The 13,648-nt window shown below is 53.6% G+C and overlaps 1 protein-coding gene across 1 annotated transcript in view; it reads left to right on the forward strand.

Annotated features, from left to right (window-relative positions):
- COL22A1 (collagen type XXII alpha 1 chain) overlaps nt 1-13,439 on the forward strand; it is a gene marked incomplete at both ends in the record, with an annotated part of 243,681 nt that extends 230,242 nt beyond the window's left edge. Inside the window, 7 exons of the mRNA XM_082600940.1 lie at nt 7-42; nt 865-909; nt 3,336-3,515; nt 5,153-5,219; nt 7,734-7,916; nt 11,026-11,103; nt 13,249-13,439. Coding sequence (XP_082457066.1) covers nt 7-42; nt 865-909; nt 3,336-3,515; nt 5,153-5,219; nt 7,734-7,916; nt 11,026-11,103; nt 13,249-13,439 — 780 coding nt within the window. The remainder of the gene's footprint in view (nt 1-6; nt 43-864; nt 910-3,335; nt 3,516-5,152; nt 5,220-7,733; nt 7,917-11,025; nt 11,104-13,248) is intronic.
- Between the last annotated feature and the right edge of the window lie 209 nt (nt 13,440-13,648).

Consider the following 13,648-nt stretch of genomic DNA (forward strand, 5'->3'; position numbering starts at 1 on the left):
TCGTAGGGTGAGCCGGGAGAGAAGGGAGTCCCAGGCAAGGAGGCAAGTACCATGCACCCCTCTTCTCTTGGTGACCTTTCCTGTGGGAGACACAGGCTCACTTCATGGGCAGGCGACACGTGCTGTCTCATGGGGCCCTGGGCCTAGCAGGGCTCCCACACGTGCTTCTGTGTTCTGCTGTTGCTGTCCGGAAATCCTAATGCTTTCTGAACGAGGGTCCACGTCTTCACTTTGCGTAGGGCCCGCCAGTTAGGGAGCCGGTCCAGGGCTGCCATCGTGTCGTGTCTCTGACTTGTCTGTAGCTCTCCACACCCAGTCCATCAACTAGTCCCGTCCATTCTGACTCCACGATACCTCCCAGCTCGGTCCATCTCTCTCCATCTCTCCCGCTGGACCCTAACGCAGACCGTCATCGTCTCTCACCTGGACGTTTGCAGTGACCTCCTAACTGGCTTCCTTGGGTCCAGCCTGCCCCCCGCCGCACTCCTTCCCCACTCACCAGCCAGAGTGACCTGCGTAGGACAAACGTGAGATCACGTCCGTTTCTGGTTCAAGCCACGGCTCTGTCCTTCTGTGGCTCTGTCAACAGAGACGCTCCGGCCCTGGTCACTTCCAGCCCTCAGGATGGACAGGAGCAGGCATGGGAAGGCGCGTTTCAGGAACCACGAGGCCAGGGTGGCTGGCGTGTAGACAGCGGGAGGGCGTGACCAGGGCCGGAGCAGGACTCCTGGAGGACCTGCCTTCTCCAGGACACCTTGCCCTCAGCACACAGGATCCGAGAAGAACCGAGAAGGGCAGAGAGGGATGCCCGAGCCGATGGGATGGCCCTGGTTAAGTGACCACCCTCCTTTGGTTTCATTGCAGGGGACCCCTGGGAAGCCGGGAGAGCCGGGCCCCAGAGGAGAAAGGGTAAGTGGGGCAGGGGGACTGTGTCCAAGGCTTTAGGAAGCAGCCTGGCCTGCGGAGTGGCTCCTGTGCTGGCCTCTCTGTTCTCTGTTCCCCCCGGAAATTTGTGAGCCCCCAGTGGGAGGCTTTTCCCGAGGTTGTAGTCAGTGATGTTGGCTTTTGTCATGGTTTTCTGGTTGTTATTTTAATCAGTAAAGTCATCGCAATTACAAATTCAAAGGCGAGCATGCCCAGACTTTGACAGATTTCCGTCTCTCCTCTCCGTGTGCGAACGCCTGTGTGTGACACGCTTGGAGCCCAAAGTGCCAGTTTGCCAGGAGCTAGATCTGTTCCTGGAGGTGACAAGGGAACAGATTTTCCCATAATGAATCGCCTTGGCGCTGCGCTCAGAAAGCCTTTCTTTACATTGCATTCCTCCAAAAAACAACAGGAAAGAAAAAAAATCACTTTTTTTTTTTTTGGAAGAAACGCCAGTGAGGGGAGGGGGCATTCTCTCACCGCTGCCACCTGCTGCTCCCTCCAGAGAAATCAGACATCTCGTCTTCCCAGGGTCCTGCGCTTGGTCAGCCGTCACACCATCCCACTGTTGCCCAACATGGACGGCACGCCACCCCACTCCAACCCTCCGTTTGTTTTCCGTGGTCCTGCAAAGAATTTCTCTTTGCTTTCCTTGCAAGTTGGATGAGTGAGGACCTGGCTTTGCCTGCAGGCCAGAGCAAAATGGAAGCAGAGAGCGTCAGGGCTTCTCACCCCCACAGATCTCTCTCCCTCCTCCCTTCCCAGTGACTTTCATTCCCATGGCTGCTGGTTCCTGAGTGTGGAGCCAGGGGAGGGGCCGTAGCTGGGAAGGCACTGAGGGTCTTGCCACCCAGCAGCTGGCCAGCTGTCCCCTGGGAGCTGCTGCGTTGTGGGGTGTGGCTGGAGTTTGGGTTGGGAGCAGGGGAATTCAGACGCCGAGTATGAATCTTCTGGATACCAAATCAGTACATGGAATCTTCTCGAATACCGGGTCAGTAATGGCGAGTTGCCTTCCCCGGTTAAGTTGCCTTCCCCTGTTTTTTGGAACGTTGCCAGATAGCAGTCAGGTCCCCCATGCCTTGGACTCCAGAGACCATTTGAAATGTGGGACAAGTCCTCTCACAGCAAAGGGAGGTTGAGACGTTTAAAGAATAGGAAATGCCGTACCACAGGCCTTGGCGTTGAGGTGCACAAAGCACCAGGACTCTCCTAGACCCCTAAACTTGAGATCACCCACGGATGGCCATGTCCCCATGAAATGCATCACCTTCGAGAAATTTAGGTGACCCCCTCAAATCTGGGTAGATGCCTTTTTTAATTCACTGCTCTTTCTGTTATTGTTGAAAAAGCAATACAGACACGTAGTTAAACAATACAAATTGCAGAAAAGTGGCTGCAGTGAAGGCTAGCTGCCCGTCCACCAGGCCCTCTGGTCCCCGTCCCCTCCCCAGCTCGGTCGCTGTACACGTCCTCAGTATCTTGCACTAGTCCGTGAGCGCAGAACCACGTGGGGTGTGCGTGTCAACATGCATATTACTAGATCCCCTGCAACGTATCAGACTTTTTCTACCGTTTTGCTCTTTTCGTTTTTCATTTTTCATGCGTGTATGCGGCAGATGGTCTCATAACTGCACCGTCTTCCTTTTCCGTGGCTCTAGGTCACGCCCATAGCCATGTCCCATATCCGGTTACCATCTGTGGCTCATCTTTTTCTTGCGGTTTCCCCCCCTCTGCTGCCTCCAAGCGGTGGAGTTTTTACACCCTGAGGCTGTTAGCGTGGCCGCCGTATTTTCAGACTCTCCGACAACTGAGGCTGGCTGGTCAGACACCCGGTAGCAGATAGGGCAGAGGACTGGACTGTCCCGTGGTTGCCGTGGCTCCCAGATCATTGATCCAGGACTTCAGTCCTTGGGCCAGCAATGGGGAGAAAGGGGTCCCGGGCAGTGTCATCCTCTGCGGGCCCCCTAGGGCTGAGAGGAGGGGCAGATTCCCTGCGGGTGAGACACCTCTGGCTGACGAGTGCCACCATCCCTCCAGCTGACGGAAACAAAACTGGGCCTGAAGTGGGCCAGAAGCTCCGGCAGTCGGGCTCAGCGGCTGGCCTTCTCTAGCCAGGCAGGTGGAACTGTGCTACTGGGACGGAGCACGGGATTGGGATTTGAAATCAGAGCTCATGTCTTGTCCTCTGCAGACTACCAGTGTGACATGGGCAGGTGGCTTTGTCTCTCTGGGCCCTCGTGCCCTGGTCTGTGCCATCAGACTTGAGTCATGGGCCTGCCAGGGCCGAGGTTTCCTCTCCACCACTGAGGAAGCAAAGGGCCGGCAGAGTCCCTTCTGTAGCCGCACGTCTTGTCCGGCCTGGGGGCACCGCCTAGGCCTCTGCTCACTGAAGCGCTTCTTTCCTCCCCTAGGGAGATCCTGGCATCAAAGGTGACAAAGGACCTCCCGGTGGGAAGGGCCAGCCTGGAGACCCTGGGATCCCAGGCCACAAAGGTCACACAGGCCTAATGGGCCCCCAGGGACTACCTGGGGAGAACGGGCCGGCCGGGCCGCCGGGGCCCCCGGGCCAGCCAGGATTTCCAGGACTGAGGGTAAGGATATTGGTGATGCCTCAAACTTGGGGCTCCTTGGGACTGAAGGGGAAGCCCGTGAGGTGTGTGGGCTTCAGAGGGACCAGGTTACAGATCCCAGTAACCTGCGTGACCTGGGGCAGGTTACTTCTCCTCTCCGAGCCTGTCCTTCCGCACCTGCCGAAAGGGGTGAGGAGAACCTCCCTCCCGACGGTCCGCCGTGATGGTTAAAGGAGGTAACGCCGCATGGCGTACGAAGGGCTCCAGGGTAGCGTCCGTCTCTCACAGTGTCCTGCATCCCCGAGGCTCCACTCCTCGGGCTGTCGCGCGCTTCTGCCCCAGGACCTGGTGCAGCAGGCCACTGAGAAGATGCAGCCAGGTGTCAGTGACCAGAGCTTCCCGCGGGGACGGCTGGCTGTCCGTCCCGTGCCCGGCTCTGCCTCTCTCCTGTCTGCCTGTCTGGGGTACACGTCCTTCCCTTTGGGTCGAGCTTTTCCCCAATGTAAAAGGAAAGGCTTGTTTAGAGCAGTTTTTTTCTTTGAACATATTGTATTCCCGTGGCAGACCTCTTATTTTTCACAGACTTGTAGCATCGGCACACGCTGGCTGTAGAGAGATAAAGGCAGAGCTTGGTGGACGTGTCAGTGGGGGCTGGTTGCCAGGTCCCCGTGACCTCCCCACCCCACCTCTGCAGCCCGCGTGGCCCTCGGGGGACCCTCCGGTTCCTCAGAGCACTGGCTTACATGGTCTTCAGTGCCCCCGCCTGCTCTGAGGATCTGTGTCACTATCCCTGCCAGGGCGCCTGTGGCCAGCCTGAGCTTCCACCACCGTGAAAGAGGCCAGGCAGCCAGATCCTGTCCCTCGGCCAAGTGTGGGTGCTGGCGGACTCAGTGGGCTTCCAGAAGCCCCCCACCCCTCCTCCGAGTCTTTGCCAAGTTCTCCTGCTGCTGTGGGTAGCGGTGGACATTCTGGGACTAACCTAAAAGATTATTGGCCAGAAAGGCAAACAAGAGAATGAGTACACGGAGCCCATCTCACGCTGTGCCAGACACTGGGGCTGCGGAGATGAGCCCAGTACGGCCCCCAGCCTCGGGGGTGGACACCGCCCTGAAGGGCTCTGATGACAAGGGGGGAGCCCGGTGCAGCAGCAGGTCTGCTCGCGGATCCGTCTAAGAATCTCACGTCGCCGTGGGCGCCTGGAGGTGGCGCCCGCCTTCTCTGCCCCTTGACCCATTGGTTTCTGTGACCAGAGCAGGACAAGCCAGACCTGGGGACCAGAGCAGCCAAGTGACCAGTGGGAGGAAATCAAACACGATTTCACGCAGGAGGCAGCCTGTGAGCGGGTCCTGCAGGAAGATGGCACTTTGGCAGGGAGAGGCTCAGAGCAGACCTCCCGGGTCCAGAGCTGGGGAAGGGGTTTGTGCGGGGAGTTGGGGGAGCAGGGGCCCCAGAGAGAAGGGAGTCCAGGTCGCCGTACGTGACGGGGTAACGCCGCCTGCATGGCGGGGAGCGGGCAGCCAGCTCCAGGTGTAAAAGGGGTTGAACCAGGGAGCTGTGGTGTATGGGGCTGTGACCGTCGTGGCTTCCCGAGCTGTCGCAGGTCTCAGGAGGCAAGGGCTCCTGGGAGGATGAACAGCTCCACCTTCCCTCCCTCCTAGGGGGAGTCTCCATCCATGGACATCCTGCGGCGGTTCATCCAAGAAGAAGTGGAGAAGCAGCTGGAAAGTGAGTAGCTGGGCTTTTATCACAGCCGTGTAGGTCGGGTCCTGGGTGCTTTGAAGAGCCCCAGGAAGCAGTCCGTTCACTCATCCTTCAGGACTTCTGCAGCCTGGTTGGAAAAGGCAGCCTAAGAGCGGCTCCAGTAGCAATCAGGGTTGGGGCGCACCTGGCAGGCTCCAGCCAGCCTCATCTGGCACAGATCCCGCTCCAAGCTTCTCTTCGGGGCAGCTTGAATTGCCGCTGCTTGATTACCTCTAGGAAGCTCACCATCTACAGAACAAGCTTCTCATGATCCTTCATTTCTTCTGTGTGCTCAGTTGTTTGTGTAATGAGGAAGCAGCTTCGACAGGCCTGCGGTGGGTCTCTTAGTTAGAACTCACAGCCCGGGGAAGAGACAGAGACATAAACAGACAAGGCGGCTTCAGTACAGTGAGAACTTCCTGTGGTTTAATTTGGCACAGGGGCTGCTGAAGAGGATGGATGAAAGTACCTAGGATGGCTCAGGGGGCGGACAGGTGAGGAAAGGCTTCCCGGAGGAGGGGCCATGTGAGCTGAAAGCAGGGACAAGACCCCAGGCCTTTGGAACAGCATGTGCAGAGACCCCGAGGGGAGCCTCAACACACAGTGCTTTCAAGGAACTAGAATCCTTTGAATCCTACCGCACTGGATTTACTGCGAAATCCCAGTCTTGCATGAGCCCCATACACAGCAGGTGCTCAGGAAGGGAGAGAGGTGGGAAGGTAATAGTAATCACACCAGTATGCAGGGCCGGCCCTGTGTCGGGTGGAGTCCTTAGCACTCAACACATGTTAACGCATGGAGGCCTCGGTGAGCCTGTGAGGCATGTATGATTGTGAGGATCAGAGATGCTAAGGAACTTAACCGAGGCCGAAGAGCTGGTAAGTGTCTGACCGGGGTTTGCACGCAGGCAACCGAGCTGCAGAATCCAGGCTCTTAACCGTCACGTTCTCTCGACCAGTGACCGTGCCCACTGCCCTATGTGTGGGAACCTGTTAGGGGAAGAAAGTCACAGAGAACTCTGTAGCGAGGAAGATCGGACACCCACTGCTGTTCCCAGGCACGGATGGACAAACGGGAAGGACGTGTTTATTCATGTGGTGGTGTCTCAGACAGTCATTCTGCACCTGGCACATGCCAGACTCTAAATGGGGTAGGGGACTCAGCACTGAACAAGATGACCCTCTTCCCTGCCCTCTTGGGGGTCCAGGTGAGCATGGTCTGTCTCCCTACGCAGGAGAACCAAAGACGATTCCCCGGAGTGGACGGCACAGAGCTGGGGTTGGTGGAAAGGAAACCAAAGGCTGGAATGGTGACTCCCACCTGGTGGGGTGGGTCCTGAGGGCCCCCGTGTGGCCATCCCCACGTTCTGCTTTCCGGGGGTTGGATTTATCGGTGACAGGAAAGGCCTCCGCCCGTGAGGAGTTTCCAGCCCTTGTTTTGAACTAGTTTTACTGGAGCGTCTGCTGGGCCGAGTCCTTTCTTCCAAATAATCTTTTGAGGAGGAAACATCAGCTCCACTTTCAAGATGAGAGAATCAAGGCTCAGAGAAGTGAAGCGTGAGGCCGGGTCTCAGCGCTAGAGCACACCCCTCCCGCTTCCTGGCATGAGACGAGGGGGAGGGGCTGCCGTGGGAAGCCCCCGCGGTGGGCTGTCAGAAGACCCCCGACTCTGCCTTGGTTCTGCCACTAAGGTACCAGGAGGGTGTCAACATGCCTCCCTGGGCTGGGTCACAGCACCTGCAAGATGAAGGGCTTGGCCTGATTGTCTGGACCGTACGGCCAGCAGAGCAGAAGCCCTTGCTGGCCCTCGGGTGGGCTCTGTATGCCCCGTGCAGAAGAGGGGCGTGGCGGCCGGCAATTGGACCTCTGGGGGTTTTGAATCAATTCTGTAGTCTTCACGGTTCAGACGCCTGAGGATCATTAGTGACGTCATACCCAGCCCTTCACTTATAGATGCGGAATTCAACGCTTAGAGAGGAGAAGTCCCTGAGCTGCTCTGTGTCAGCCACTTAAATCCCAGCCACCCCCACCGGCCTCAGTTTCCCAAACTGACAATTACAACAGCTGCTGCCGCCATTACTGCCATCAGCGCCACCTCGATCATGGCAGCGATGTCCACGCAGCACGTAGCTTGTTCCAGGAGCACTTTCAATGCCTTGTCCCATCTGCCCCATCCGCACACCAACCCAGTGGGCCAGCGGTTATTTCATTGCATCCAGTTTGCAGAAGAGGCAGCGAAGGCTAAGAGAGGTCACGTAGCTCGCCCAGGGCCACGCAGCCGGCAGGGGCTGCTCTGGGACCCCAGCCAGGCCGCCTGGCTCCGGAGGCCATGGCTGTATGTGCAGGTGCCGTGCGGTGTGCTCTTGATGCAGTTACTCTTGCTCTTGTTGTGCAGCTGTTACTGTCTCCCTAGGGCTGAGCTTGGCAGTGAGCTGCCATCCTGTCTTTGGTCCTGTATCCCCCCTTCATGAAATGTCTCTCTGTTTTTCCTACTCCACAGCCAGACTCGCCTACCTCCTGGCCCAGATGCCCTCAGCACACACCAAGCCCTCTCAAGGCAGACCCGGGCCCCCAGGGCCCCCTGGAAAAGATGGGCCTCCAGGTCGGGCAGGCCCCATGGGAGAGCCAGGACGGCCTGGGCAGGGGGGTCTGGAGGGACCCTCTGGGCCCATAGGTCCCAAAGGTGAGTGAGGACCCAGGAAGATGTGCTTTGTACACGGCACGAGGGCTGAGAAAGAACCAGGGTGCGTGGCATGCGTGCCACTGAATATGCATGATTCAGCCGGTTCTCCCCTGCAGCCTGCCAGCACCCTGCATTGTGGCATCATGTAATTTCTTCATATGCAGAAGAGGGTTTCATACTTGACGTTTTTGCAAAATGATGCTTCTGCCAGGAGGATTGAGTCTGTTTCCTCCTACTGTCTTTTCTCTCTCCATCTCCACTGCTCGAGTTCCAGGGAGTAGCACAAAATGCCCTTTTTCCCCTTTCGAGTTGGGAAGTCAGTGAGGAATAAGACATTTAAGCTCCAGGCAAATGAGCATTAAACACCAGCTTTACATGTGAATAAAGTGGTTTGAGCTAAAGCTGGACATGGCTGCCCACTCTCCCACGCTCAGAGAGCTGCCTGACCTGGACGCAGCTGCTGCCGGCAACAGGGGGTCTCTGCTTCAAGGGGCAGCGCCTGCCACACTTAACACAACACACTGTGGAAGCAGGTCCGAAGGCACTCTCTTTGCAGGCAGACAGATGTGAAAGGGCAGGAAAGGACATGAGCCCAAACTCAGCCACCTGATCATTCACCCTTTCTCTCTGGCAAGGAATGAGCATCGGGTGGGGAAGAAGCGGTGCTGTGACCCTAGCTGGCACTTGGTGACTGAGGGGGGGGATGCATGCCCCTAACATCTTCCTCTTTCAATCTTCCATTTCTTAATTCTTTTTTTTTTTTTTTTTTGGTTGCTGCAAGGTTTGCAGGATCTTAGTTCCCCGACCAGGGATTGAACCCATGCCCTAGGCAGTTAAAGCGCGGAGTCCTAACCACTGGACCACCAGGGAATTCCCTCCTAATTCTTTATTCATTGATTTATTCCTTGTAATGTTTCTCCTACTGAACTTTTTGTTAAGTTTGTGTCCAAGTCCTACTTCTTTTGGTTCGTAAAACAAAATACATGAAATCAATGTCAACAAGAAAACATAAAGCACAGGAAACATCAGACTAGACAAAAGACTGACCAAATGTAGTAATCATAACAATAAATAAGAATGGTCTAAAATCTCCATGAACTGGCAAAATTTCAATTTGGATTATAAAAGAAAATATCATATGTTGCATACAGGAAATACTCTGGAAGCAACATAGCAAAACAAAAAGGAATGATGAAAACAGAGTTGACAGAGACAGTTTAATCCAGTTTGTGTAGAATTAACCCAAATATAATCTCAAATATCCTCCCGGGGGAATGGACCCTCTGTCTTCTGAACACCTATTAGGACTTTAAACTCCTGTGATTCTTAGGACTTAATCTGATCCTGCTTCACACTAGAATGTCCTTTGTGCCCTGCTTCCTCTGCCTTATTAGAATTCCAGCTTCTCGAGAGCAGAGCCGCGTCTTATGTACGTGCAGGTTTGTTAATCACCCAGCTCCTCCTTGAGAAAGGTTCACGTAAAGTGCTTTTAGAACATGGTGAAGAGTAGGCATGTGTGAGTGGACGTGTGTGGGAATATGTGTTTGTACACGAGAGTGTGGGTGTGAACGTTTGGGTGCCTGTGTGGGATGGGTTTATCAGTGTATGCATATTTTTGATAATATATGTGCGAATGTACATATGTGTATGTGTAATTGGGTAGTTACGCACTTGAGTGAATGTTTACGTGTATATATGTGTATTTGAGCAAATGTTTGGAGGGAGTGTCCAGTTATTTTGGGGTTCACTTGGGCGTCTTTCTGAATGCAAGTGTGTGCTTGAGTGTGCGTGTGAGTGTGTGGACGGGAGCTAGGGGTGCAAGTGTGTGTTTGGGTGTGAGTGTGTGAACAGGAGCTAAGGGTGCGAGTGTGTGCTTGAGTGTGCATGTGAGTGTGTGAACGGGAGCTAGGGGTGCGAGTGTGTGCTTGAGTGTGCGTGTGAGTGTGTGGACGGGAGCTAGGGGTGCGAGTGTGTGCTTGAGTGGGTGTGAGTGTGTGAACGGGAGCTGGGGTGCGAGTGTGTGCTTGAGTGTGTGTGAGTGTGAATGGGAGCTAGGGGTATGAGTGTGCTTGAGTGGGTGTGAGTGAACGGGAGCTAGGGGTATGAGTGTGTGCTTGAGTGGGTGTGTGTGAATGGGAGCTAGGGGTGCGAGTGTGTGCTTGAGTGGGTGTGAGTGTGAACGGGAGCTGGGGTGCGAGTGTGTGCTTGAGTGGGTGTGAGTGTGAACGGGAGCTAGGGGTGCGAGTGTGTGCTTGAGTGTGTGTGAGTGTGTGGATGGGAGCTAGGGGTGCGAGTGTGTGCTTGAGTGTGTGTGAGTGAATGGGAGCTAGGGGTATGAGTGTGTGCTTGAGTGTGTGTGTGAGTGTGTGAACGGGAGCTAGGGGTGCGAGTGTGTGCTTGAGTGCGTGTGAGTGTGTGGACGGGAGCTAGGGGTGCGAGTGTGTGCTTGAGTGTGTGTGAGTGAATGGGAGCTAGGGGTATGAGTGCTTGAGTGGGTGTGAGTGTGAACGGGAGCTAGGGGTGCGAGTGTGTGCTTGAGTGGGCGTGTGTGAATGGGAGCTAGGGGTACGAGTGTGTGCTTGAGTGGGTGTGAGTGTGAACGGGAGCTAGGGGTGCGAGTGTGTGCTTGAGTGGGTGTGTGTGAATGGGAGCTAGGGGTGCGAGTGTGTGCTTGAGTGGGTGTGTGTGAATGGGAGCTAGGGGTGCGAGTGTGTGCTTGAGTGGGTGTGAGTGTGAACGGGAGCTAGGGGTGTGAGTGTGTGCTTGAGTGGGTGTGTGTGAATGGGAGCTAGGGGTGCGAGTGTGTGCTTGAGTGGGTGTGAGTGTGAATGGGAGCTAGGGGTATGAGTGTGCTTGAGTGGGTGTGAGTGTGAACGGGAGCTAGGGGTGCGAGTGTGTGCTTGAGTGGGTGTGAGTGTGTGAACGGGAGCTAGGGGTGCGAGTGTGTGCTTGAGTGTGCGTGTGAGTGTGTGGATGGGAGCTAGCGGTGCGAGTGTGAGGGGCGTGTGAGCCATGGAAAGCACACCCCCCTGCCCCCCACGTGGTGGGGCTCCCTCTCTCTGCCACCGTCCTAGTATCTACCATCAAAGATGCATGTTTCTCTCACCAGGTGAGCGAGGAGCCAGAGGTGACCCAGGTGAACCTGGAGTTGGCCTCCGAGGCGAGGTGGGACCCGCCGGGATCCCAGGTAGGAGTGGGCGCTGGGCTCTCAGGTGGGGGGGGCCCGCCAGCAGGGCGTGGGCCGCACGGGGCAGCCCTCCCACTTGCATCACCAGGGGCCTTGGGAGCGGCTGGGAGAAAGGGCTGGCTTAACTACTGACGAGGCGGAACCCAGATTTGTTTCATTACATCTTTCTAAAACGTCAGCTTCTTGGCTTACTGTGCAAACTGGAGTGTATCCCATGAGTTCTTGAGGTGTATCCCATGAATTAAAAGTCCTGTGAAATGGTCCTGAAGAAAACTGATTTGGCCTTGAGTAAGTCAGCACAGTGCTGGAACCGTGCTTCTCTTTCAGACATTCCTAGTACAAATTAACTTCTTTGGTGCAGTGCTAAGGGACCTTGCATAAAAAAATAATGTTTATTTCAGTTAAACCAACATTTTCCAAACTCACTTGAATGTAGGATGCTTTTTCTTTCACTATGTAATTTCATACCCTGTTACTATTCTCAGAACACATTTTGGAGAATGCTGGCCACGTGGCAGGTTGGACAGCTGTCCTGGCCTTTCTGGGGCTATGGGGTTCCTGGGACATGGCCCTTTGAGTTTTAAAACCTGGACAAGCTGGCCACCCTATCTAATGGCTGTATGGGACTAACTCTAGAACACAGCAGTATCGCATTCCGAGATGAGGTGTGGAAGAACTCAGGCTGAATTGTTATCAAACTCCACCTCACTGAGGCTTCTATTTTTATTTAATCGTACTTTATATGATTCCCCGTGGTCATTTCTGAATAGTAGGCCTGCAGGTCATTTTATTTTTAGTACTTTTATCTTCTTGATTTTCCAAATTTCCTTGGTGGAAATGTATTGTTATTCTCATGAGAGAAAATAACTAGACATACATTACACATATTTGTGATAGCTTGCCTACTTTTCAATAGCTTAAAATATTAAGAATATTTAAAAAATAAGGCAATTCCAAATGAAGATTACAGGGCCGAACAGAAAGCATTGTGATGGGGGAGATGATTGTACCAACATGAGGCTGAGATAATGACTAGATTTCAGTGGTTCCCACCTGAAGGAATGAACAATACTGCTGGCTCAAACCTCAGTCGAGACAGGAACACAATAGATTAAAGAACTGCTACTAAAGCATGAACAGAAGTCATGCAATGTCCAAAGATCATTTAAAGGGAAAAGTTTACTTTTTGTTTATCTTATGGAGGCACTCAGATTTTCTAACAAGGTGAAGAATATCACTGTTAAGGTTATAACTACAACACTTAGCACTGAGCTTCCCAGTTGCCAAAGCAAAAAGGGAGATTGATTACATATGATATTATGATGCTTAATAAATGGAGGCATAGAAGTTTGTTTTAAGTAAACAACCTAAATGGGAAAAGAATTTGAAAAAGGATACACGTATATGTATAACTGAATCACTTTGCTCTATACCTGAAACTCACACAACATTGTTAATCCACTGTACTCCAATATAAAATTAAAAGTTAAAGAAAAAAAAAGATTTAACCAACAAAAAAAGAAAATTTGGCTTAGGTAGTATTTTCTGGATCTAAATTTTGGGCTGTCAGTTCCTTACTTTCTACTTACATTGTCTTTGACTCTGATTTGCAGAGTAGTTTAATGTAGTCCATGTATGTGGTTCAAATTTATCATATAGATAAAGCCTAGAAGCTACAGAATAAATGGGGCCATTTAGATATTGGCTAATGAAATGTGACTAGGTATCTCCAAGGATACATGAATTGCGGCTGACGGTTAATGGTGAGGACTTGGTGTCCCACCTCAGATGCATCTCCTAGAACCAGACACAGACGGTCTGGTTTCTCTTTTCCTTGTAACAGAGGATGTGTTCCCTACCTGGCCTCCATCTCCCCTTGTTTATTTCTCTCCTATGGCACCCTGATTACTGTCCTAGTCCAAACCGTTAAGGCAACCCTTTTCCTGCAAAGCAAGGTGTCCACATTTCCTGCTACCTAGTGTCCATGTGGACCATTCTAATCTCTCCAGGCAGGGTGCCCAGACCATGGGGTGTTCTGAGGTTGTTGAGTCTTCAGTTCATACTGAATGGAAGTAGCAAGATCAGGGCTCATTGGCTCCAGAACGAACTTGAACTACCTTCTGTTTCTTTTGCTCCTTGGGCCAGGTCAACCCGGGGAACCTGGCTACGCTAAAGATGGGCTCCCCGGGGGTCCCGGTCCTCAAGGGGAGACAGGACCAGCTGGACACCCTGGTCCCCCAGGACCCCCCGGCCCCCCTGGCCAGTGTGACCCCTCCCAGTGTGCCTACTTCGCCAGCCTCGCTGCTGCTCGACCTGGTAACGTGAAGGGCCCCTAGAAGAGTCCCGAATGCCAGGAGACGGCGGTGGATTTCTGAAACTTGAACGCAGAGCCCGATGGGAAGCAGAGGTCTTGAGACATTTCAGCCTTGTGTTTTTTTTCTTTCTTTCTTTTATCATTTGTTTTTGTCTTATTTTCTTGAGAGACCTCAACATTATTAAAACCAACAGATGCTGCCGGTCGGTCAGATTATTATTATTATTATTG

The sequence above is a fragment of the Mesoplodon mirus genome (genome assembly GCF_964341445.2).
Source record: "Mesoplodon mirus genome assembly, chromosome: 16".
Classification (NCBI taxonomy): Eukaryota; Metazoa; Chordata; class Mammalia; order Artiodactyla; family Ziphiidae; genus Mesoplodon; species Mesoplodon mirus.